Source organism: Petaurus breviceps, unplaced genomic scaffold (assembly GCF_028583685.1).
Source record: "Petaurus breviceps papuanus isolate PSGF00001 unplaced genomic scaffold, PetGlider_PUasm1.0 126, whole genome shotgun sequence".
Taxonomy (NCBI): Eukaryota; Metazoa; Chordata; class Mammalia; order Diprotodontia; family Petauridae; genus Petaurus; species Petaurus breviceps.
The window spans coordinates 38,131,657-38,159,486 of record NW_027185655.1 but is presented as its reverse complement, the minus strand read 5'-3'; the positions used below and the strand labels follow the sequence as shown (position 1 = coordinate 38,159,486).

Below are 27,830 nucleotides of genomic sequence, written 5' to 3'. Positions count from 1 at the left end.
CTCCTGGATCTATTTTCCAGGTCAGTTGTTGGTTTTTTTCAATGAGCTATTTTGCATTCTATTTTTTCATTATTTGGGGGTTTTGTTGTTAATAGTAGTTGTTGTTGTTTTCTGATATTTCATAGAACATTAGCTTCCATTTTTTTCAATTCTAATTTTTAAGAAATTATTTTCTTCAGTGAGCTTTTGTACCTCCTTTCCAATTTGGCCAATTCTATTTTTTAAACAGTTCTTCTCTTCAGCGAATTTTTAAAAAATCTTTATCCATTTAGCCAATTCTGCTTTTTGAGGCATTCTTCTCCTCATTGAATTTTCATACCTCTTTTTACCATTTGGCTTAGTCTGTTTTTTAAGATGTTATTTTCTTCCGCCTTTTTTTCATGATATTCTTGCATCACTCTCATTTATCTTCCCAATTTTTCTTCTGCCTCTCTTACTTGACTTTTAAAATCCTTTTTAAATTGTTCCATGGCCTGAGACCAATTCATATTTTTCTTGGAGGTTATAGATTGTAGGAGTTTTGACTCTATTGTCTTCTGAGTTTATGCTTTGATCTTCCTTGTCACCATAGTAACTTTCTATAGTCATAATTTTTTTCTGTGGTTTGCTCATTTTCCCAGTCTATTTCTTAACTTTTAAACTCTTCACTAAAGTAGGGCTCAGCTTCCAGGATGAAGGGCACATTATCCCAAGCTTCAGGGGTTTTGTGCAACTGTTTTCAGAGATACTTCTAGGGACCTGTAAGTTTTCAGTTCTTCCAAGGCAGTATAATCTAGGGAGAAGTGTATTTATTATGCTCCTGACTTGTGCTCTGGTCCATGGTCAGCCACTCATGTGAGCACTCTTTCCTGTCCTGTAACTGTGATGAAAATCCCTACTTCCCTTTGACTGCAAGCTCTGCTGTGCTAGTGCCCCTCCTCACCCTGAAACTGCCACCCAGGACTGTGACCTGGATATGAGTATGGGCAAAGTAACATAGTCCTACCCCCAATGCCAGCAAAGAGACCCTTGTAGTCTCCTTCTGACCAATTTTTCAACCCCTTTGCCCCCTGTGGTATGAGAGTTCTGGAAGCAGCCATTACCATTGCTGATCCAGTTACTACCAAGGTCCACTCCTGCTTTGTTGGGGCCCAGTTTTCAGTGGCACAGCCTGTGCCCTACTCTTACCCTGGTGCAACAGATCTTTCCTGCCAACCTTCCCCATTGTCTCTGACTGGAAAATTATTTTGCCTCATCCTTTTGTGGGTTCTGACACTCGAGAATTTGTCTTAGGCATTATCTAAAGGTTATCAGTGGGGATTTGGGGAGAGCTCAGGTGAGCTCTCCATCATCTTGGCTCTGCCACCACCATTGCTTTCAACTCCAAAATTGAAAAGCTGTTCACTTGTCTTGATGTCTCACTAAAACACTAAGCTCCTTCTTTCTTATCTCTATCATCTACAGCTATCCTTTCCCCTGAGCCATTTGTGGCAGGTTAGAATGTATCTTTCTCAAAATTACCGCTGTCTTGGCTTGTGTGACTAAGAATTTGTTTTTTATGTTTCTCCCATTTACCATGTCGGTAAACTTTTTTGACTCCTCTTCTTCCTCTTATTTCCTGCAGTAGCTTTAGTCATTAGTCCAAGTTCAGATCTTAGACCTCCTCTTTCCTCTTTTTATAGCCTTCTTTAGTGGGACCATCTCTAGTTGCCTTCAATTATATCTTGCTACTGGACCCAGATGACTCTAGAGGAGAAAGTGAGGCTGGTGACTTTGCACAACCCTGTCTCACTTAAGTCCAATTCACTTGCATGTCATGACATCCCCTTCCCAAGGCTGTGGTCTTATTTAATAATAAAGGGCAAAGGGGCGGCCAGGTGGCACGGTGAGTAAGAGTGTCAGCCCCAGTGTTGGGAGACCTGGGATCAGATCCAGCCTCAGATACTTGGCCCCCACACAAAAATAACTGGCCATGTAACCTTGAGCAAGTTACTTAACCCCAACTGCTTTAAAAAAAAAGAATAAAGAACAAACAACAACATGTGAGTAGTATGGGCTGCCCCACCGGGGATCCGACTGGTCAGTTCTAGTTGAGCCATGCAGTTCCTTCTTTTCTTTCCTCTCCTTTTCTCTCCTCTCCTCTCCTCCCCTCTCTTCTCCCTTCTTTAGTGAACTGATCCTACTTTACAGCTGTGCACATACCTCTATTCTTGTGACTCTCAGATTCTTTTCCACAATTTTACTCCTTTCTATAATATATCCCATTTTCCTGCTAAATATCCTTATTTTGGATAGGCTATTGTTACCTCAAAACTCAATGTGTCTAAACTCTCTACATTTTGCCCAAGATCAATTCCTCCTCTCAATTTCTCCATTTTCAAAGTCTACAGTGAGGAGTAAGGTTTAAGAAGACTTGGAAAGACAGGATAAGACTGAATTATATAGATCTTTGAATGCCAAAGGATTTTGTATTTGATCTTGAAGGCAATAGGGAGCTACTGAAGTTTGTAGAATATGGGGAGTGATATTTTACTTTATTTTTTTAAAGCAATTGGGGTTAAGTAACTTGCTCAAGGTTACACAGCCAGTTATTATTTCTGGGTGTGGTGCTGAGTATCTGAGCCTGGATTTGATCCAGGTCATCCTGACACTGGACCCGGTGCTCTTACTCGTGGCTGAGCCACCTGGCCGCCCCTAAGCAATCAGGGTTAAGTAACTTGCTCAAGGTTACACAGCCAGGTGTTTCTGGGTGGGTGCTAAGTGTCTGAGCCCGGGATTCGATCTCCAGGTCTTCTCAACACTGGAGCCGGTGCTCTTACTTGCTGTGCTACCTGGCTGCCCCGGGAGTGATATTTTATTGAGTAGGGAACTGGACCTTCACTTTAGGAAAATCACTTTGGTGGATAGAGGATAGATTAGTATGGAGAGAGAGTTGAGGCAAACCCACGAGGTGATGATGGCCTACACTAGAGTGGGGATAGGGTCAGAAGAGAAAAGGCGGTTAATTTAAAAGATGTCACAAAGATGAAATGAACAGGTGTTGGCAACAGATTGGATATGAAAGTGAGGGATAGTGAGGAATCATTGAGCCTGAGGGACTGGAAAGATCATGCCGCCCTCTTCAGTAATAGAGAAAGTGGTTGTGGAGGGGTGGAAGAGAAAGATAATGAGTTTGGCTTTGAATGTGTTGAGTTTAAGATATCAACTGGAATCCAATTTGAGATGTCTGAAAGACCCTTAGAGATGCAAGACTGAGGACAGTGGAGAGGTTAGGGCAAGATAGATAGATCTGAGAATCATGAGCATAGAAAAAGTAACTAAATGCATGGGAGCTTATGGGTTGGGGAGAAGAGAAAACTCAATAGGCAAACCTCTAGGACCTCTATGGTAAGAAGGCATGATCTGGATAAGGATGCAACAAAGCAGGCTAGAAGGAATGGTGAGATAGGCAGGAGGAGAACCAAGAAAGAATGACATTCTAAAAACCTAGATGGATTAGACCATCAAGGAGGAGAGGGGAGCAACCATTTAAAAGGCTGCAGATGTGATGACCAACTTTGATAGAATGGACTCTTCTCAGCAATGTAGTGATATAAGTCAATCCCAAAAGATGCATGATGGAGAGAAAAATGTGCATCCAGAGAAAGAACTAAGTTTATTTCCAGGTGGAAGCAAAATACCTGATCTTTTTTGTTCTCTTATTTGGTTCTATGTCCTCTTTACCATTTTTCATTCCAGCTGGTACAATCCATCCTTATAACCTGACCAATGTATAATGTGAAAGTATTTACAGATCCTATACTTGAGTATAAGCCGCCATGGGGGGGGGGGGACAAAATGTGAAATTCAAGGAATTGTGGAATCGAATCCTGTAAACTAAAAGGAAACAAACAAATTAATAAATGGGAAAAAAATAAAAGGCTGAAGAGAGGTCAAGGAGAATGAAGACTGAAAAAGGCCAGTGGATTTGGTAACTAAGAAACTGCTGGTAACTTTGGAGAGAGCATTTTTGTTGAATGATGAGATCAGAAGCAGGATTGTAAGGGTTAATAAGATAGCGAGAGGAGAGAAAAGGGAGGCACCTATTATAAGCCTTTAACTGGGTCACCAGGTGAGAAAACTAGGATGAGTTGGCATCAACTCATGGTCACTGCCAGAAAACAAACCAACAAATAATAATCCCCATGACCCAAACAAAATAATGAAGAATGAAATGGACAGAACCAAGAGAATGTTGTATGCAATAACAGCAATACTGATCAGAGATTAACTGAACAACTAAGCTATTCTGAGTATTATAAACATTTAATTCAACTACAAAGGATCTAGGAAGGAAGATACTATCTGACTCCAGAGAAAGAAATGATAAATAGAAGTGTGCATAGTATGGTTTCACGTGTGTGTGTGTGTGTGTGTCAAATGGTGACTTTCTCTAGTTCAGGATGGGGAAAAAGGGAAGAAGATAATTCAGAACTTGAAATGTAACAATAAAATTAATTTAATTTAATTTTTAAAAATACCCATGATTGATGTTAAATGAGGAGATGTAATTTCACCTAAAATCCATCCATTTTAATTTGCAACTTCCACCATTAGCCTTAAATCACTACTTAGTCCTATTATAAACACTTACATTGGTAATATTCCTTCTTTGTTCATATTAGGTATTAGGAATATGATTTTCATATGATATTTGTTGTTGTTCAGTCATTCAGCCATGTTTGACTCTGTGTTAAACATACTCTCCATGGGGTTTTGTTGGCAAAGATACTTGAATGGTTTGCCATTTCTTTCAACAGTTTTTTTTTTTCGCTTTTTATTTTGGATGGAGAAGGCAGGGCAATTGGGGTTAAGTGACCTGCCAAAAGTCACAGAGCTAGTAAGTGTGAAGTGTCTGAGGCCAGATTTGAACTCACATCCTCATGATTCCAGGGCCAGTGTTCTATTCACTGAGCCACCTAGCATCCCCTCTCTCTCCAGTTTTATGCTGTCAGGGATTAAATAATTTGCCCAGAGTCATGTATCTAGGAAGTGTGTGAGGGTAGGTTTGAACTCTGGTCTTTCTGATCCCAAGCCTGGTGGTCTATCCACTGTTGTCACCTAATTGCCCCTTCATATGATAGACATTGCCATAATTATTTCCTATGATTTCTAAGCCTTCTATTTAACTTTGCCTAAATTCCCAAAATAAGGAAAGTCTTCAATGACAAACTGAAAACAATTTATAAAGAGTCCATTTCACCATAAATCCAATAGGTCATGGATGCAGATGAAATGGAATTAGAGAAGAAAAAGAGCTCTAGCTAGCAAAGAATACACATCTGTTGTGTAATGAAAGCCAAGAACAATCTTAAATAAAGTTCTCATTGCTATATTAAGCAAGGAAAAGGTCATTGGCAATAATCTGCATGACCATCACAAGGTAGAAAAGGTCTTGCTTTTCCCTCTGGTGTTTCATTTTCACACCCCACACAGATATTTACTAGGATGCCCTTTCCAAGGCTGGAGGTCATCTCAAAGTAGCACTTACCACCAGGATAAGTACTGTAACTTGAGTGGGGACATTTGCTCATGGGAAATATGCTCATGGGAAAGCCAGCTCTGAAAGAATCAGCTAGGTAGCTCAGTGGATAGAGCCCTGGGTCTGGAGTCAGAAAGACCTGAATTTATATAATTTTTAAATTTATTTTTATATTATTTTTTATTACTTATTATTAATTATTTATTAATATATTATATTTTATATTCACTTCCATAAGATTTTAAGTTTTAAATTTTCTGCCCCTCTCTCCCCTCCCTCCTCTTTAAGATAGCATGCAATCTGACATAGGCCCTACATATACATTCACATTAAACATATCTTCACATTGGTCATGTTGTAAAGAATTAGAACCGATGGGAAGAACCATGAGAAAGAAGAAACAAAACAAAAGAGAGCAAATAGTATGTTTCAATCTGCATTCAGACTCCAAAATTCTTTCTCTGGATGTGGATGGAATTTTCCATCATGAGTCTTTTGGAGTTGTCTTATATCCTTGCATTGCTGAGAAGAGCTAAGTCTGTCAAAGGATGGGATCACAAAGAGTTGGAAATGACTGAAAAACAGCAACAAATACTGGCTAGCTATATGACCCTGGGCAAGTCACTTAACCTCTGTTTGCTTTAATTCACTGGAAAAGGAAATAACAAATCACTCCAGTATCTTAGCTGAGAAAACCCCATGGACAATGTGGCCCACTGGCTCATGAAGAGTCAGACATGACTGAATGACAACCTGAGTGGGGGCAATTGCTCATGGTTAATACTCATATTGGACTGTACTTATGCTATGCATTGAATAGACCCCTCTACTAGGGTTCCAAATACAGGCAGTAAAGAGCAGATGGAAAAATTTAGGGAAATTTCCATGACTATGTGTCCTGGTTTTCTATTTGAGTCAGATTCACGAGTTGGGAAATACCCTTTCTTTCCCCTCACTGATAGCAAGACATACTTTTGTCCTTTGTCCAAATTTCAGAATGTTCAGTTCTAATAGGATTCATTGCCTTATTCAACAAACACTTATTGAGCATTTCTTGTATATGAAGTGTGGTACCAGCATCTGGGGAAATAATCAAAGATACAATTTCTTCCTTTGAGAAACTTTGAATCTAATCAGGGGATTCAAGTACACAAATAAAAGTGGTACAGTGACTTAAACATAATAAGTGTGTAATAACTGGTTTTTCATTCATGCAAAGCAGAACTTAATAAAAGAGGTTTGCACAAATGGTGCTATAAAGTTTTGGAGGAATAAAGGAATGGATTCTAATGATTCATATGAAGGCATCATTTTATTTGAATTCTTGTATTGCAGAGCTAGTATCTGATTTTCAATGAATTTTTAACACTGTTATTTTTCTAATTATGTATCTGTTTGTGTCATGTCCCATATCTGTACATTTCTAAATGACTGTTTATTTCTTTTTTGTCTTTATATCACCAGTACCTAGGACAATGACTGACACATGTATACCTCAACAAATGTTTACTGATTGACTCATTATTGGTTACAGTATCATGGTAATCCCATTCCTGGATTTCTCATACTGGAAGTATACTGTACTCTGCCTCTGGGGGACCTTTCTCTGATTGGCTCTTTCTTCACAGATCCTCTCCATTTTAGGGAAAATATCCAGACCAGCCACTTCTTTATTCCACTTTCAGCTTTACTCTTGAATCTCTAGACTTTCTCTACCATACACTTTCCCACCCCCCTCCCCAACACAACCCCACTTTTCAGCATCCTTTTAGATTGTCTTCTTCTGCCAATAGAATATTAGGTCTTTGAATACAGAGATTGCCTTCCTCTCTGCTTCTATTTGTACTCCCAGCACTTATCACAGTGACTGGCACATAGTAAACTATTAATAAATGATAGTTGGCTTGACTTGATGATTTACATGTAACACTAAGAGTCATGGGCTGTGCCCCTTGGGCTTAAGCTTTGAAGTGGGTTTGTCACAGCACCAAACTCATAGACACTAATGAGTGGCTAGATTTCCTGGCTCTCTGTGCAAAGCTGATTCTCAAGGAAAGAAAGGAATGAAAAAGAGGAAAATGTTTGAAAATTCTGCACCCCTCCCCAAGCCTGTGATATTAAGATATAACTTATAATAGAAATTAAAATATAACTTACAGGAATTCCCCTAGCTGAAGTTCTTTCCACACTTGTAAACTGATGTACAGCAAAGCATACCAGGTATGTGCTCATCGGGACAGATTTCATGAAAATGGTTCTCTTCCATTTGTCATCCACCTGCTCTTCTCTCTTTGGAAAATGAAAAATCATATTTTAATTGATAGCAACATCATCATTTATGCCTAGATCAGACCAATGTTTGCTCATTCACTATATCTCCAGTGAGAAATTCCTTATCCAAGTTAAGGGAAGAACACATGGAATAAATAAAATATTATAGGGACCAAGATTTTTTTTTTAATTTGTTATATCCAGAATGAATTCTACTGATACCAAAGGGTTGTACTACTCCAAGACAATGGGTTCTTTTTTTTTTTGAGGGAGGAAGGCAAGACAATCGGGGTTAAGTGACTTGCCCAAGGTCACACAGCTAGTTAAGTGTCAAGTGTCTGAAGCCAGATTAGAACTCAGGTCTTCCTGACTCCAGAGCTGATGCTGTATCCATTGCCCCACCTAGCTGCCCCAAGACAATAGGTTCTTGAGGAAAAGTGAAATGTAAATGGGTCAAATGTTTTATTGTCTTTCCATAGACAGACAGTATGTGTAGGGAGCTGGCCTTAGGAAGATCTGGATTCAAGTCTTGTCTCTGGACATATTTGGTCTGACATTACAAATCTCTTTACCTCTCAGTGCACTAAATAGCTAAGACTCTGGGAGAAGGTGCCCACTTGCATGGGTAGATAAAATTTCTTTAGCTAAGAGATCTGATGTCATTAGAATTACAGATCCACTCCCAGTCCTATGCCCCCACCCCAACACACACACACACACACACACACACACACACGCACACACACATATACATACTCATACACACACACAAATACAGGACAACAATACAAAAAAGAGACTATGCCTCCCCTTGTGGCTTTCACAAAGTAGCTCCTCACTATATATTTGTAAACTCAATTAGATTTTAGTAGAAGGGTAATAAATCATCATTTTCTTGAATATGAAGAACACCTTGCCTCTCCCTGACTTTGGGGATGTGGTAATCAGAGTTGTCTGGTTACCTTGAAATCAGAGAGGAAAAACCATTGCCTAACAGAGATATAACTAGAAATGTTGTGCCTGGGGCAAATACTACAAACCACATCCAAGGTATGAGAGACCATTGGGAGGGAAATCAGACTGTGGAGGGAAATAGGGACCCCAAGAGGCTAATGATGGGGAGAGGTAAGGACTGTCTACCTCTAAGAATTGGATGACTTCCTAATTAAACTAATTATTCTTTCCTTAAAAGTTAGTGATGCTTTTTGTTTTTAAATTACCTTCCTTTCCCAATATATTTCCCCCTCTACCTCTCAGATCAACATCCATTATAACAAAGTACTTTTTTATATACAAGAAAAATAAATTCAGTAAAACAAACCCACACATCAGTCTAATCTGAAAGTATATTCAGAGTTCCACTTCCATAGTCCTCCACCTCTATAAAGATGCATTCCCATAGGTTTCCTTCAGGGCCAACTTTGGTTATTATAATCTAATAATTTTTAATTTTGACTAAGAAGATACTTTGTTTTGATAAATTAGGTACTGAAGTCAGCTATTTCTTCGACTTGTGATATCCTCAGAGTCTTACTACTGGGAAATTAGGGCATAGGGGTCACTCCTACTGCAAACAGATATTTTGGGGAGAGAGGACTAAGTGGAAGAAAGTTTGTGATAGGACCAAGGTTCCCTATTTCCCCTCAAAAGAGACTAGTTTTCTGGGGTGGCTAGGTGGCACAGTGAATAGAGCACTGGCCCTGGAGTCAGGAGGACCTGAGTTCAAATCCAACCTCAGACACTTTACACAAAACTAGCCATGTGACCTTGGGCAAGTCACTTAACCCCAACTGCCCTGCCCTCCCTCCTCCAAAAAGCAAAAGAAAAATGTGTTGTTTTTTTTTTAAAGAGAGACTAGTTTTCTCTAAAAAGCAGCAATGTCATCCCCAGACTTGTTTGGCCCAAAGCTTCCTGGCCAAATAAGGAAATAAAAAGTTCCCATCTACATGGAGTCAGTGCCCTCTCTGATTGAATGAAGGTCTGAAGATCATCCTATCATAATATTCTGCCATACTGACCAGCTCATTTTCATATGGAGATAAAGGGGGAGGGTCAAGTCCATAGAAACTACATGTCATTACATATATACATATATATATATATATATATATATATATATCGTTTTTCCCCAATAATAAGACCTATCCCGAAAATAAGCCCTATTGAGATTGCTACTGTAGTGAAGGTGATCCCCTGCGCTACACACTACATTACGGTACCCTCTGTTTGCACCCCCCCCCCCCGTGAAACGCACGCTGCGCTCCGAGCTGCATCCAATCAGAGCTGCAGCAGTGAGCGCGTCATCCTGTTCTTTCCCAGTGATTTGCTTGCTGGCGCCATTGAGAGCAGTGCCATGGAGGAGAGCTGAGGCAGGAGAACATAAGCCCTCCCCTGAAAATAAGCCCTCTGGTGTTTTTCTTTCCAAAAAAAATAATAAGACAGTGTCTTATTATCGGGGAAACACGGTATATATATATAATTTTTGCATGTTCTTGCTCTATTTGGTAGAGAAAATTAAGCTTCCTTTTATTTAAACTTTTCAATCACTTATGAGTGTCTGATTTCATCCCAACATAGAACCTGAACTGACAGGTGCTGGCATTAGGCCTGTCGCTAACAGAAGGATTGAAACCAATCCCTCAATCTCAGTCCCTGAAAGTATAATGTTAACCCTGGGAGAGTCCTTAAGGAGCATCTCATCTAACTTCTTGATTTCCACAGAGGAAAAGAAATAACTTGCCCATGGTCCCTAAAGAAGGCTCATTCTGCTCTTACTGACACTGAGGTATATAGTACAATGGAATCCAAATCCCATATATTTACAGACCTCTACTGCTGGAATAAACTTTAGAGACAGCCTCATCTGTTGTTTAGTCAATTAGTCATGTCTGACTCTTCATGACCCCATTTTGATTTTCTTGGAAAAGATACTGGAGTAGTTTGCCATTTCCTTCTCCAGCTCATTTTATAGATGAGGACCTGGGGCAAATAGGGTCAAGTGACTCGTCCAGGGTCACAAAACCAGTAAGTGTCTGAGGCCAGATTTGAAGACAGCTTTGTCTAGCACTTCACTTACTGAGAAGGAAATAGAGATTAAGGTTTATAGTCAGACTAAGGACCATAGTTCTCAGTGGTATGTTCTCTTTCTTCTTAGTGCAGACCTTTCTCAGTCATGCTGTTGAAATTACCCAAATATTGAGGGGACTCTTCCAGAGCAGGGGATCCTGGTCTCATGACTGCAGAGAAGTACTAAGCAGGAATAAGGGTTTAGTTTACTTGGTCCTTCCAGGTGCACCCTGGCCCCAACCTCACCTACCATACTCCCTCCTCACCTCAGGGAAATTTTAAGCAGCTTGGAAGAACAAAGTTTCCAGGGAATGAATAATCCCATAAATGGGGGAAGGCAAAGATATTCCTAGGAAAATGTGGTTCTCCAACTGTAACTTAAGCCTATCTCTTCCCTGAGTTTTGCATTTTTCAAAGTGTCTACATCCTTCAAGCCCTTATTTCAGGGCAAGAAATGCTGAGAGGTGATGGAATTCCCAGGTCTAAAAAAGTATTTTACCATTCATTTCCCAGGTAGTCTGCTACTCCCATCCTACCAATTGCCTCCTCCACACCCAGATTACTAGGATAGGTGCTCCTCACATAGTGCAAATGGAGAGTAAGACCACCACCATGACCCCTACCCTCACACATTTTTTGGTAGTGGTGGTGAACAGTCAATAACACAGAAGTATGTGGGCATAATTTGTAAGTAAACATGACTATGGTGGGGGTGAATTCTCAAACTTTTTTTCTGATTAAAAAAGTTTAGAGACCACTGCCTCATGGGAATAAAATCCCTGTCAATGGTACTTTATGGCTCCCACCCTCAGGCAACTTTCTCAGTCCTTGGGGCAATTAATTGCCTGCTAGGGACAAAGCCCGGTGTCCCTGCCTGTAAAATGCAGGGAGTACTAGATATAACCCAATGAAGTCAATAATGGATTGGAAGGTTCTTGATGGCAGAGACTGTCTTTCTACTTGTTTTATATTTCTAGCTCATAGCACAGTACTTAATAAGTACTTAATAACCCTTGATGAATGCTAATTAATCATAAATTCTAGATGAGCTTTAAGGTTCCTTTCAGTACTAAAGCCTATGTATTTATGCATTTAGATGAGGAGTTAATTCACATATATGTGTGTCTATATGAGATACTATATGTGTAATGTGTATTTAATCTGTAATTTTTTTTTCAAAAAGGTCCATCAATAGTCATTTGTTTTTAGACCAAGAATACTGGGCCATTGGCTTTATTCTTTTCTACAAACTCCATAACTAATTGTCAGTTAACTTTCTGTTAAGCTGGTAAGAAGAATCTTTTCAGATAAACAAAAATCCCCAGTGATTTAGTAGATTCTGTTGGTTCCAAAGAACCTCCCCCACAGAAAAACCATGACTTGAGGAAAGCTAAAACTTTAAAAATATTAAGAATAGCTTGAAATTGGGGCGGCCAGGTAGCACAGCGAGTAAGAGCACTGGCTTCAGTGTTGAGATGACCTGGGGATCGAATCCCTGGCTCAGACACTTAGCACCCACCCAGAAACACCTGGCCGTGTAACCTTGAGCAAGTTACCTAACCCCGATTGCTTAAAAAATAAAAATAAAAGAACAGATTGAAATTATACTATCAGACTAAGAATTCGTAATGTTTTGTCTTACTTGTAAAATATCGCTATTTTAATTAATTTAATATGAATGATTTTGAATATTAAGTATAATCAAATAACAACTGTCATTGGTCCTGGAAAGGCCGTGTCCATCTCCTATGCTATGATTCCACACACCATTTCTGTAAATTTCCAAACCAAAACACATTCATTGAAATTCTCCTGTGTGTCATTTCCATCTACTAGAATATAACCTTCTTTAAGTCAGAGGCTTCACTTTTGCATTTGTATCCCCAGCATTTAGTAGAGTATTGGGCATATAATAGGACTTAATAAATGTCTTTTTTGTTGTTCATTAATTAGTTATTTAATCATTTCAACATCTGAACCAATGGGGGGATGTTCACAAGTCTATGGAGACAATGAAATGTTGAAGAATTTTAAAGCCCTAGCAGACAAGGTTAGAGAACCCTCTTGGTTTGCATCCAGAGAGTCTTCATGAGCAGTTTTTTATTCCATTGTTTGCATACTCACCTCTACTGGCATATTTGAAAGTGCACTGTATTCTTTTAGATGGACAATAGATATTGTATAAGTTGCTTTTTTGTTGGGCTCATCAAAACAAGGAAATGATTTCCGTGCATCTGTTGGCTCATGATCTGTGGCCGCAATGCTCCTAAGAAACAAACAACCAAAAAAATATATGTTGACTCATCTCAAGACCCCATGATTCGCTTCCCTAGAGAAGACAAATGACATAAGCTTTATTCTTAGGTGACTTGGTGTACTGTATAGAGGTCAGGTCTGGAAATCAGAAAGACATGTGTTCAAATCATATCCTTAATACATAGCAAATGTGTGGCCATGGACAAGGGGTTTCCCACAACAATGAAGCCAAAGATTCAGATCATTGTGCCCTTAATCCTACCCAAATGCCTATTAGATAACTGCCAAATTTCCAGCCCTGAACTTTCTTTTAAATTCCAGTTCCACACTCCCAATAACCTATGTATATCTTTGCTCAAATGTCCTATTGATACCTCAAATTCAACATGGTCAAAGCTGAATTTGTCATCTACCCCCAAATAGTCTCCTCTAGACTTTCCTGTTTCAATTAATGGCACTCCCATTCTCCTAAGTCATTAAAGCTCAAACACCTCATTTTTGATTGCATAGTCTCACATTCAATCCGATGCCAAATATTTTATATTCTACTTTCTACATTCTCTATATGTTCTACTTTCAAAGTATTTCTTACATGTGGCATCTGCTTTCTCATTCCACTCTGAATCTACTGCCCAGACTAGTTATGGGTTAACCCCATAAAATCTGTTCCTCCCAGGGTAAATGCTAATCTCATCACCATTCTCACTAACTCAAGCCTTGACTGTTATCACCATTCCACTCTGATTGGAGGGGTGAAGGATAGAGCAAAAAACTCCTCCCAATGCCTTCCTTTATAGAGGTCAGAAACTGAACTTTGGGGCTCATTCCACTCTGCATCGTTTTTTTTTTTTTTTTTTGGTATCAACTTTGTGAAACAAGATATCCCCTATGCTGAGTAACCTTTACTCTCCCCTCCACTTTCCTGTCTCCTTTTAGGTATTGTCTCCCTCCATTAAACTATAAACTCTTTGAGGGAAGGGATCTTCTTTCTTTTTATTATATTCCCCAGAGCTTAACCCAGTGCTTGGCACATGGTGGACATTTAATAAATGTTGATTGGATTGGATTGAATTTCCATTCCTACTTCCATCACCCTAGTTCAGGACATCCCCTGCTCAAATATATTTAATGGTTTTCCATTTTCTACAAAATAAAAAATAAGCTCCTTAGTTTCTTAATCGGGACCCACCACAAAATTGTCTCAAACTGTTTTTTTGTGCCATCTCTTCATCTTCCTCTATATACTCTATACTTCATCCAGTTTGGATTTGTTTCTTGTTTCTTAAATGTGCCCTGTCAATTTTCTCACTTCTCTCCGTTTGCTTATGCCATGACCTCTGCCTGGATTTCCCTCATAGATCTGTCAAAAATCTACCAAACCTTTAAAGCCTTGTTCAAATGCCACCTTGTTCCTTAACCCTTTCTTGGTCCCCTTTACTCCAAGTGTAACCTACCCCTCCACCATATTTTTGTAGTACTCTGAATCAAATGTCATAGCTTGGACTCTGAATTGTACCCAAGTCACTTGTGATTTTGACATGTCTCCTAGTAAATGGTAAATTTACTGACAGTAAAAACTGTGCCATACTTACTTGTGTATCAGATATAATGCTTTACATATGTCACTGAGTCATTTTTCAGTCATTTCCAACTCTTTGTGACCCTATTTGAGGATTTCTTGGCAGATATACTGGAGTGGTTTGCCATTTCCTTCTCCAATTCATTTTACAGATGAAGAAACTGCTTATGGTTCCAGATGAGGGTTAAGTGACTTGCCCGGGGTCACTCAGCTAGTAAGTGTTTAAGGCCAAATTTGAACTCACAACAATAAGTCTTCCTGATTCCAGGCCCAGTGTTTTATCCACTGCCACCTACTGGTTCCAACTTATACATAGTAGGAATTCAGCAAGTATGTGTTGGATTGAATCAAAGTTTTCTCAAAATTTTAACTTAGAAAAGTACCAAAAACTTTGAGAAAATCCTCAGATTAAAGTGTCTGGGAATGGTACATAGGTAAAAGATTCATTAGGATATTATGGAGAGAGCAGTAGACTTATAATCATACAATTTGGCATCAAACCTGAACTTCATTTACCTCAGTGACATTGGGCACATCACATAACTTCTCGAGACCTCAATTTTCTTATTTTTAAATTAAGAGGCACTTTGAGATCTGTGGTCTCTTTCAACTCTGAAATCCTAAGACATGGGAGAAGAATGAGGGGAGAAGCATGATTCTTTTTAGTGGAAAGAACATTAGATTTGGAGTTAACAGACCTGAGACCAAATTCCAGCTCGAACATTTATTAAATCTCTGACTTTGGGCAGATCTTGTATTCTCTAGACTAGAATAGGGGTTCAGAACAAGGCCCTTTTAAAGTCTGGTGAAACCTATGGACCTCTTCTCAAAACATTTTTTTAGGATGTAAAATAAAATATGAAATTAAATGAAGAATCCTCTTTCTTTACCTTACTTTTAAATGAGAGAATTAGACTGGCTGATTCAGGAAATCTTTTCTAGTTCTAAATCTAGGAGAAGATAAAGAAGCAATTGATGCCACCTGGTTGAGAAATAAGTAAGGATTCCCAAAGGAACCAAAGCGGAAGAGTTTGTGTCTAACATTCCTTAGGAGGACTGGACTGGACAGCTGTGAGCTATCATCATATGGGAGTACATTCCATTGTCTCAACCCCTCTCCCAAATGCCACATTCCATTTTACATGGTGCTGGGGACAAAAAACAGAATCTGTCCTATAAAGAAGGCAGAGCTTGGAGCTGTACTGCTTATACATTAGTCATTTGTTTTGTTTTGAGCCAAAACAATGAAGAAAAGACTACCAGCCAGATTTTTTTGGGCCTCCTTTGGCACATGACTATTAAAGTATAATATTTAATGTTTCAAGCTGTGTGTCCCCAGGCAAATCACTCAACCTCTGCATCCCTGAAGTATCTTTATAAATTACAGAGCAGGCACTAATTTACTTGTATTGTTTGAAGGAATTTCCTAGTCCAGAGCTCCCTACATTGATGAGAGCCCAGGTCCAATCCAAAACATACACACACACACACATGCACCCCAAACATATACACACATACACACATGCACACACTCCACACCACACACAAAATATAATGGAAACAAAAGAATCTTGTATTTTTCCCATGAGTAAATATTCAAAATAGTGTTGCATGTAAGGGAAACAAAATAGAGCATTTTTTTAAAGCAAAAAAACAACAACAACAAAGGAAAGAAAGGCTACTGTTCTCTACATTGATTATTTGTTTTCACAGAAATTTTAGTCCCATTTGGCTTAAGGAGCGTATAACATACACACTCAATTGGGTATCCTACCCTACAGAAAAGTAGGAAGGAAGGGGATAAGGGAGGGATGATAGAAGGGAGGGCAGATTGGGGGAGAGGGTAGTTAGAAGCAAACACTTTTGAAAAGAGACAGGGTCAAAAAAGAAAATAGAATAAGTGGGGGGGGGCAGGATAGGATGGAGGGAAATATAGTTAGTCTTTCACAATATATCTACTATGGAAACATTTTGTGTAACTATACATGTACAACCTATATTGAATTGCTTATCTTCTCAGTAGGGAGGGAAGAAGGGAAAGAATCTGGAACTCAAAGTTTTAAAAACAAATGTTAAAAAATTATTGTTACATGCAACTGGTAAATAAGATATATAGGCAATGAGATATAGAAATCCATTTTGCCCTATAAGAAATGGGGAAGGGGGAAAGGGAAGGATTGAGGGGATATATAAGAGGGAAGACTGGGGGAAGGAATAATCAGTATGCTTGTCATCTTAGGGTGGGGGGTAGGGGAGAGATGGGGAGAAAATTTGGAACTCAAAATCATGTTAAGGAATGTTGAAAACTAAAAATAAATAAATTCTGGAAGAAAAAAAAGACAACAGTCACTTCTTAAGGACTAAGGAACATACAGCAAAAAAAAAAAATGTTTCCAACTTTACAATCAACTCTCAGAGTACAAAGGCTATGCCATATATTTCCTTATAGGTCAGAGTAAGGCATTTATTAGTAGTGGATACTCAATAGAAACATGATAAAATCATGTTGAATTTAACTGTAAATATTCACACTGCAAAAGAATCTATATTGATAAATTCACTTATGGTGACATAGCAACACACTTATACTACAAGTTTGGAATATTCTTCCTCTTCATCCCCACCTATTGGCTTCCCTGTCTTTTTTTGGGTGGGGAAGGGGGCAAGGCAAAGCATTTGGGGTTAAGTGACTTGCCCAAGGTCACACAGCTAGTAAATATCAAGTGTCTGAGGCTGAATTTGAACTCAGGTTCTCCTAGCTGCCCCACTTCCCTGGCTTTCTTTACCTCCAACTAAAATCCCATCTTGTACAGGAAGAATTTCCAGCTTCCAATCGACTTTGAGCTCTTTGAGAATAGGAACTGAACTGTCTTTTGCCTCTTTCTTTATCTTTATCTTACACATTGTCTAGCAGAGAGTGCTTATTTAATAAATGTTTATGACTAATGATATATTAACAGCATGGTCCCATCTCAGAGTCAGGAAGACACACATACATACATAAGCGCATGCATGTGTGTATTTTACACACATGTACATGTATGTGATTAACATATGCACACATTTGTCTATATATAACACTATTGTTCTTCAATATAATGCAAAAATTATATCTACAGCAATAAGACAAGAAAAAGAAATTGAAGGAATAAATATAGACAATGAGGAAATAAGCTATAACTTTTTATAGATGTGATGTATACTTAGATACATAGTATACATATGTTGCTATGTTTATGTCTGTATGTATACACATACAGACATATATAGCTTGTGACCTTTCTAAGACTTCTTTTCAGTCACATCTGACTCTTCGTAACCCCATTTGGGGTTTTCTTGGCAGACACTAGAATGGTTTGCCATTTTACACATGAGGAAACCAAGGCAACCAGAATTAAGTGACTTCCCCAGAGTCAAACAGTTAATAAATATCTGACGCTCAATTTGAACTCAGGAAGATGAGTCTTCTTGAATACAGGCTAGGCATTCCATGTACTATGGCACCATCAAGCTGTTCCTGTCTCTAAGACCATAAGTTACCAATCAGGCATTGCTCTCCATCGGTAGTGAGACTCCTCACTGAGAGTTACCCATGCCAAGGAATTCATAAGTCTGAACAATAATAAGAAATGATGTTTTAGAATCTTTTCTCTGCCATGCCCCAGAAATAACGAACAAATTCATAAAATTTGGACTGTCTGTCCCTTTTTGACCCTTCCTTCAGACACAGTATCTGCTGCTTCTATTTGTGACTTCTAGCAGTTCTGCTAATGGGCTGAAGGTGATGGCAGCCTGAATGGAGGTGACCCTCTGCAGATTGTTGCCAAAGGCAAGCAGACATAAGGATGCAAAAAGTTCAAGGTCAAGGCAATGGACAATAGAGGAATTCTTTTTGCTTGACTATGCAGATTTGATGTAAAGATTTTGTTTGTTGATTTTCTGGTCAGTGGGGGGGGAGTGGGAAGGAAAATAAAATTCTGTTCTTTAAAAAAAATAAATTAAAAAAACAATACAGTGTTGCTGATGAAATAGAAGAAGAAAAGAAGTTATTGATATTCCTATAAAGTTCTCAGCTCTATCTTGAAAAAGAAGTAGGCATAGTGGGTCAGAGGAAGGGTCAGAAAGACTTGGGATCAAAGTCCCCACCCTGACGGATGGTTCTTTGATATTGAGTAAGTCCCTGAGATATGGGACCCAGGAACCCTTTCAGCAGATAAATTGCAGGAGATATCAATAGGTATTTGTAGAGGGAGTTTCCTACCCAGAATACTAATGACACAGTTCCAGACCAAAATAACCGTCACCACCACCACCTCAACCTGCTGGAGAATGTGTCTTCCTCAAGCCAAGGGACTTAGAGGGGCCTTCTCAGTCCTTTCTTTCACTCTCCGAGCTGAGATCTTGATGTATTTAAAAAGAGAATTACTTTCATTCCCCACTGAAAGAGGAAGAAGAAAGGGACTGACAGGCAGGAAAGGCAGCACAGTGAATAGGGCACTAGATGTGGAGTCAGGAAGACAGACTTCAAATTTTATCTCAGCCACTTATTTGCAGTATGACCTTGGACAAGTCACGTAATCTCTTCTTTGCCCCAGCTTCCTCAACTGTAAAATGGAGGAAATGACAGAATCTCAGAGATGTTGTGAGATATATATATAGATACAGATATAGATAGATGAGAGATATAAAATCATAAATGATAATATCTTATTATCAAATAAGAATATTTGTAAAGTACTTAGTTCCAGTGTCTGGAACATATCTAAATATTTATTCCCTTCCCTTAGGGCCTGATGACAAGAATGCTTGGCAACGTGAATGATCAGTCCATCCTGCCCACACCTTGCTTTATGATGTACCCAAAGAAACCTGTATATCTCAGGTTATATGTATGTAGCAGCAGAGTGACCACCTTCAGTTCTTTTCTCCAGGCAACAGGCCATCCTTATGTGTGTTTATACAAGTTTCTCCTCTGACCTGAAGGTGAATAAATAACCTTTCTAATCTTGTTGAACCTCTCTTTATCTTCTGTGATTATTCTCATTTAAAACCAGTTAATTCTGTAGACCTGTCACAAGTGGCATATCTACTCATGTGACCAGGGAGATAATTTTTTTATCTCATATAATTGTTACAGGTCTTAAGTTCATTGTCCTTTTAAAATGTTTTATTAATGCTTTTTTTTTTCTTTTTTGTTTGTTTGCTGTTGTTATTTCAGTTGTGTCCAACTCTACATGACTCCTTTTTGAGAGTTTCTTGGCAAAAATATTGGGGTGGTTTACCATTTCCTTCTTTAGCTCATTTTACAGATGGGTCCAATCCACACACAGATCAAGACATCACCCTCATGATGTCATTAGTCTTCCAACAAAACAAACAGATGAGGAAACCCAGTTAAGTGACTTGACCAGAGTCACATAGCTTGTATCATAGGCCAGATTTGAACTCAGAAAGGTAAGTTTTCCTAATCCCAAGCCCAATGCTCTATCCACTCTGCCACGTAGGTGTCCCTTTTTTTCTTTTGTTTTATATTACTGTAACTGTCCAAACCACTCTCATAACCCCTTGCTAGTAAGTGTAGTAAAACAAAGCAAATCAACACATTGACCCACCTAATAGTGGGGCATATACCCCAAGGAGGTAAAAAATGAAAGGGAGAGAGAGAAAGAGAGAGAGAGAGAGAGAGAGAGAGAGAGAGAGGAAGGGAGGGAGGGGAGGAGGGAGGGACGGATGGACAGAGGAAAGGAGGGAGAGAGGAAGGAAAGAAGGACAAAAAAGTATTCATAGTGGCAATCTATAATTCTGAAGAAATGGATGCTCACTGATTGGTGTCCTAGCTGGATTCCTCACATACAACATTCCATCATCTCCAAATGATGAGTATTTTCACTGGCTGTCCCCCATGCTTGGATCTCTTCTCCCTTTTATTTCCATCTCCTGTCTTCCCTGGCTTCCTTCAATCTCAACCAAATTCTCTCCTACTGTGAAAATCAGTTTCCAGTCCTTAGTGCTTTTCCCCTGCGATTATCGCCAGTTTTTCCTGTATATATCTTACTTGTACAAAGATTTTTGCATATTGTCTCTCCCATTAGACCATGAGGTCCTCCTTTCGCCTTTCTTTGTATCTCCAGTACTTAACAATCCCCAGCCTGGCACAGGGTAGACCAGGGGTGGGGAACCTGCGGCCTCGAGTCCACATGTGACCCTCCTAGGTCCTCAAGTGTGACCCTTTGACTGAATCCAAACTTCACAAAACAAATCCCCTTCATAAAAGGATTTGTTCTGTAAAACCTGGACTTGGTCAAAAGGCCACACCCAAGGACCTAGAAGGCCACATGTGGCCTCCAGGATTCGGGTTCCCCACCCTTGGAGTACACACAACAAATAAAATATAAGTGACTTAATTATTAATACTTATACATGTAGAATACATTGCATATTATATAATGTATTATTAATATTTATGTTACGAATAAGCATTTATGGGTGACTTATTTATAACATTTATATATAATATACAAATTATGGTATAAGTTTAATACTCATAAATACTTCATGGCATTTATTTATACTAATTTAGTTTACATAATATATTATTAAAACTTATATTACTAATAAATATTTGGGTGACAATTATTGATATTTATATGTTACATATAATATATAATCAATACTTATATTACTAACACAATACTTATGCGTGACTTTTATTAATACTTGTATGTTTTATATAATATTTTATTATTAATTATATTACAAATACTTAATAAAAACTTATGAGTAAATAATTGTGGCACCTAAATGTGATGGAATATCACTGTTCTGTAAGAAATTAAAACTATACAGAAAATAGAGAGGTTTTAACATTATAACTATAGTACAGTAAAGCAGAACCAGGAAAATGATCTGCAGAGTGTTTACCACAATGTAACAGAAAGGGCAACAGAGAGCAAATTCAAACTGAATACTGTGGCATTGTCATAATCAAACTTGGCTTTGAGGAAGAGAAATATGAAATGACCTGCCTTCCTTCTTTGCATAGATAGAGGACTATGGATGCTGAACACTGAATACGATGCCAGAATTGGTTAATACCATTGCTCTTTTGCTGAACTCTAGTTTTTTATTCTTTATTAGAAGAGAATGTTCTTTGATATAAGGACAAAAGAGGATCAACTATATTGGGGAATATAGGTCATGTAAAAAAAAATCAAAGATATCATTAATTGAAAAAAAAAACAATAACAACCTTTGGCCATGTCTGGCAACCTATGTCTCCTTCTGCATTTATGCTCTAAACTGCTGTTCTGAGATCTAGAATGCAAGCTTCCCCCTCTGTCCTTTGAAAATGCACATTGAATTTATAGCAGCTCTTTTTGTGGTGGCAAAGAATTGGAAATTAAGGGGGTGCCCATCAATTGGGGAATGGCTGAACAAATGGTATATGCATGTTATGGAATACTATTGTGCTATAAGAAATGAGGAGCAGATGGTCTTCATATTTACCTGGAGAGGCTTATATGAACTGATGCTGAGTGAGAAGAGCAGAACCTGGAGAAATTTGTACACAACTATAGACACAACCTATGTGTGACGACCAGCTTTGATAGACTGGACTCTTCTCAGCAATTCATGGTTATAAGTCAACCCCAAAAGTCTCATGATGGAGAGAGATGTCTACATCCAGAGAAAGAAATGAGTTTGAATCCAGATTGAAGCTAACTACCTGCTCTTTCTCTTTTTTCTTGTTTGATTTTGTTCCCTCTTTTCCATTGTTCAGTCCATCTGATACAATCCTTCTTTATAACCTGACTAATATCTAATGTGAAAGTATTTGCAAATCTTATACTTGATTGTATGCCACCATGGGGGAGTAAAGGGGGGAGAGAGAGAAAATTTGAAACTCAAGGAATTGTGGAAATGAATCTTGTAAACTAAAAGTAAACAAATTAATAAAAGCCAAAAAGTTAAAAAAAAAAAAAAAAGAAAATGCATTTTGATACTGAATGGATCAGAATCACAAAGTTGTTATTCAATGTTCTTTTCTTTTACATTATTTTGGTCATTATTTATTAATTCATTATCCTGTTTCTACTTTACTCACTTCATACTACATTTACTCTCAAGAAAGTAAATTCATCCATAACCTTACTGAAACTGTAATAACTAGATACAAAATTTTATTGCAATAAGGTAGAAATTACCAAGATTTGGTCACTTTAAAAACATATTGGCCACCACTCTCCTTTAAGAAATAGACCACAAGTTGAGTTAAAGATGTAACTCGAGGGGCAGCTTGGTGGTGCACCTTCCCTGAAGTCAGGAGGACCTGAGTTCAAATCCAATCTCAGACATTTAACACTTGCTAGCCTTGTGACCTTGGGTAAGTCACTTAACCCCAAGTGCCCTGCCTTTCCCCCTCCAAAAAGCAAAAAAAAAAAAAAAGATGTGACTTGATACATTTTAGTATTGTACAAAATCTAGCCAAGGGTAATCACCTGCTTTGAAAGTTTTCATGCAATAACTCCCAAATACCTTTTTATTTGATGAAACTTTTTATTTGATGAAAAAATCTAAGGCACGGAGGGGCCAGATGAATTGTTCAAGATCACAAGCAAGACTATTACTGTAACTTCCAGAAAGAGGATTCTGAATTCTATGGAAACAGGACTGAGGACCTCTCAGGCTGCATGGTATATGAAAATGAGTAGCACCCCAGAAAACAAATTCTAAAAGGCCTTGTTTAGTTTAAAACTCATTTACAAGTATGTTTTCAGATCCATCGTAAGGCAAAGTCAGGGAAAATAGCCCTTCAAGAGCACAATGTGCTTAGGTGCTATTCTTAGGTGTGCCTTGAATAATTCTGATGCCACCTGGATTTTCTGAGGTGACAGACTAAGGCAGAGGAGTCGCTCTACTCTATGTTAATAAGTCATTTGCTCAACCCACTGATTCTTGCCAAGCCTGTGCGATTTATTAGTTTGCTAATGAGAGAAAACACCCCTTCCAACTGCTCGACAATATGTCAGAACAAAATTATTTTAGAGAGGATTATAGAGGAGAGAATGCTGATAAAGCAAATCAGAGCTACTCAGTCTGAACTAGTTAAAAATAAAAAATCAACTTTTGCATATCTTACAAGTCATCTTATACACTGTTTTCAGTGAGTATGCTCCTGCTGTGGTCAGCCAGAGAGGGGATGTCAACAATCCGGCCAGCTGAATAGCAGCAGGGGGCAAAGGAAGCCATTATAATAAGAGTTTCCTCTACAGCTGCAAGAGCCATGGAAAAGAACACAGGACACAGGACATCGGATTGCAGAAGTATCAGACAATTTGGAAATTAGCCCATACAATTCACTCACTTTGATGTTTAGGATTTGGCTTTTTCTGCTTGGTCCCAGGGGGTAAAATTAGGAACATTAGTAAATTAAAAATTTAAATTAAAAATTTTTTTAAAAATTTTAAAAATTAGTAAACTTAGTGGAAATAGTGAAGAAACAGATTTAGGTTTGACCTAAGGGTAGAGAATCCTTCCTATCAGCTAAAGCTAATTCAAGAATGGGATGGGCCCACGTTGAAGGTGATGGGTTTCCCTCCATTGGAGGTCTTCAAACTTACTATGTTTTTCTCAGGATTCTTTTTCAAGTATGGAATGGATTCCATGGTATCTGAAGTCCCTTCCAACTCTGAAATTTTGTAATTATCTAATTTTGAGGAAACTATGGACTAATAAATTGATCTCTTAGTTTTCCCAACGTCACATAACTAGTTAGTGGCAGGTCTGGCACTAGAATGGAGATCCCCTGGTATTCCATTCCATGACTGTTCAGATGCTGGGTCAAGTCAAGTGGGGAGCAAGGTGGCCCATTATCCTGAGATTGTCCAGATTTAAAAAAAATACAGCAACGTTTAGTTTGTTTTGTTTTGTTGTGTTTTATTTTGCCATCATGGTTTCAGTGAGCCAGGTAACTGTCAAAACATTGTTAGCATTAGATTCTGGGCATATGGTAGCAGATAAACCTACTCTTTTTTTTCTTTTGCTTTCCTTGTTTTTAAGATAAAAGAAATTACATAAAAAAATAGAGAACTCCACCATTACAAGAAAGCAAAAATACAATACATTCTTCTTTATCAAGAACAGATTTATTATTAGTTCAGTAGACCTTTTGTAAGAACAAGGGAATAAGTCAATGTTGACAATTAGAATTTCAACAAATCAAAATTTAATTACGTGAGGTTTCGCCTTAATAATAGAAGGATAAAGATGAAAAAAGATGAAAATGGTCAACATTAGAGAGGATATGGAAACACAGTCACTCTAACACATATTGGTAGATCTGTGAAATGGTCTAAAAGTTGGGAATATGTTTAAAAATGATAAAAACATCTATATCCATTGAGGCAGAAATCCCACTGCTATGACTATAACCCAAGTAATTGAAAAATTGAAAGAAAGGTATTATATCCCCAAAAATGTTCAAAGCAGCTCTTTTTGTAGTAGTAAAGCATCTGAGGCAAGGTAGATCTTTATTGATAGAGAAATGTCTAAATAAATCAAGGTATATAGATGCAATGAGATATTATATCTCTGTTTCTTAAATATGAGAAACACAGCTAAGCAAGAGAAGGCTCATATGAATTGAGTGAAGAAAGCATAACTACAAAAATAATACATCCAATGACTATAAAAATGAAAGTGGAAAAGAACAAAAGAAAATCAATATGATGTCATGTCATTATTATAACCTAGCCTGACCCAGAAAAAAAAAACACAAGAAAATCTTGAGAGAAAAAAAGAAACCTATCTTTTACATTTGCATAGTCAAGAAATTGTGAATACGGAACCATGCATATATAATATTAGACTCATTCAATGTATTGGTTAGTTTGGGTGAAATGTTTTTTTCTAAAAAAATACATTTTGGCTTGATTTTTTTCTTTTTTTATCTTTTTTAAAGAAAATATATTTATTTATTTTTCATTTTCAACATTCACTTTTATAAGATTTTGAGTTCTAAAATTTTCCGTTTCCCTCACTTCACCCTTCCCCAAGAGGGTACACAATGTGATATAGGCTACATCTATACAATTATATTAAACATATTTCTACTTTAGTCATGTTGTGAAATAAGAATCAGAACAAAAGGGGAAAACCACAAGAAAGAAAGAAAGAAAAATAGTCTGCTTCGATCTGCATTCAGACTCCATAGTTCTTTCTCTGGATGTGGATAGCATTTTTTCATCGTGAGTCTTCTGGAATTGGCTTAGATCAGCACGTTGAAATGCACTTTTTTTAATCTACATTACAGGAGATGACACTAGGAAAGGAAAAGGAGGAGAGGATATATCTGGCTATGGAGGTAATAAAAGCACAGAAGATATGAATAAAAAAATTTTAAGCTAAATGTTTCATTTTTTTTTCCTCTCTTCCTTTATCTTATGTCAGAGGGCATATTGTTGTGTCCTTGAAAGCTGATAGGAGGGATTTAGCAGATTTTATCTCAGGAGAGATCTTCCCTCTATCCCATAGAAGTTCTTTTCGGGGTTATGAGATGAGATCCTGGATGAAATGAGCCTAAATGCCAGTATCCCAAGGACTCTGGCTATCAGGATCCCCCAGACATGCCCCAGAGGGAATGAGGCATAAAGTACTCTAAAGAATGCAGCTTTCATTAATCTTAACCTTGAGACAGATTTATTACAAGGAAACCCCTTTACTGTTCTCTGGGCCTAAGTCCAGTGGTCAGCCCCAACTGGATAAAAACTCACCCTACACCAGGGAACACTCAACAGCTAAAGGACAGTTACAAGGTTTCTTTGTCTGGGTCTTACCTGTTTCTTTTTCTCTCCTTCCTTGAAGCATTTTTAAAAGGTTCTGCACAAGGAATAGGAGGAGAGTTATTTTCTAAATAAAATGGAGATTCTGTTATTTTCTGGCTGCAGATAGCCCCAGTGTTGGAGAAGCTAGTGGACACCTTGGGTCTACCAGCATTAGCTGCTGCCTTTAGGCAACTAAGTGGTGCAGTGAGTAGAGTGCCTGGTCTGGAGCTAGGAAGACCTGAGTTCAAATGTGACCTCAGACACTTACTAGCCGTATGACCTTGGGCAGGTCACTTAGAGCCTGTTTGCCTCAGTTTCCTGACAATAACAGCATCTTCCCTTACAAGGTTGTTGTGAGTTTCATATGAAGTAATATTTATAAGTGTCCAGCTCATAGTAGGTATGCATGTGAATGCTTATTCCCTTCCTTTTCCTCTGCCCCCTTTCTGTTTCTACAACTCAACTGTACTGCTTTCCTTGCTTTACTAAGAATATAGTACTCTCAGACACATAGACTGCGTAACAATATCAGAGCCTTAATGAATCTCAGGGGAAACTGAGGCTCAGAAAGACATGGTACAGGGAGAAGAATTAGACTCTAACTAGGAGTTAGAATCAGTCAGCAAACATTTATTAACCACCTACTATGCAACAGGAACTGTGCTAAAAAGGAGCAAAATAAAGTCCCTGCCCTCAAGGAGCTCACAATATAATGTGAAATTATAGTTCTAGGATCCTACATTCAAATTCTGTCTCCACCACTTACTTGCTAATGAGATGAATCACTTATTCTTTGTGGGCCTCAGTTTCTCATCTGTAAAATGAAGGGGTTGGGCTAAATGACCTCTAAAGTCCTTTCTAACTTTCCCTTTGAAGTCATTTGCCCAAGATCATAGTCCTGGGAGTGTAATTCAAGTCAATAATTTTTTTGTCTTTGTATCCCCACAGCCTGGCCCATGATAGGTAGGTGTTTAATAATGCTTGTTGGTAGATTGATTAATTAACTGAAAACACGATCGTCATTTTCAGCCTTGGGTGGCTTACTATTCTATCACTTAGGAGGCAGAAAGGGACAAGCTTCTGCAGACAGCCCCATTCCGGTCTCTCTTGGATTTCCAAGCTCTCTCTCTGTCTCTCTCTCTGTGTCTCTCTCTCTGTCTCTGTGTCTCTCTCTCTGTCTCTCTGTCTCTTTCTGTCTCTCTCTCTCTGTCTCTCTCTCTCTGTCTCTCTCTCTGTCTCTCTCTCTCTGTCTCTCTCTCTGTCTCTCTCTCTGTCTCTGTCTCTGTCTCTCTCTGTCTCTCTCTCTGTCTCTGTCTCTCTCTCTGTCTCTCTCTCT

The 27,830-nt window shown here is 38.3% G+C and overlaps 1 protein-coding gene across 1 annotated transcript in view; it reads right to left on the bottom strand.

Moving 5' to 3' along the window:
• The window catches only part of ENPEP (glutamyl aminopeptidase), a 116,599-nt gene that overhangs the window by 73,873 nt on the left and 14,896 nt on the right, over window positions 1–27,830 (bottom strand). The window contains exons 2-3 of the mRNA XM_069095165.1: window positions 12,962–13,103; window positions 7,658–7,789 (exon numbers count right to left, since the gene is read on the bottom strand). Of these exons, the coding sequence (XP_068951266.1) occupies window positions 7,658–7,789; window positions 12,962–13,103 (274 nt within the window). The remainder of the gene's footprint in view (window positions 1–7,657; window positions 7,790–12,961; window positions 13,104–27,830) is intronic.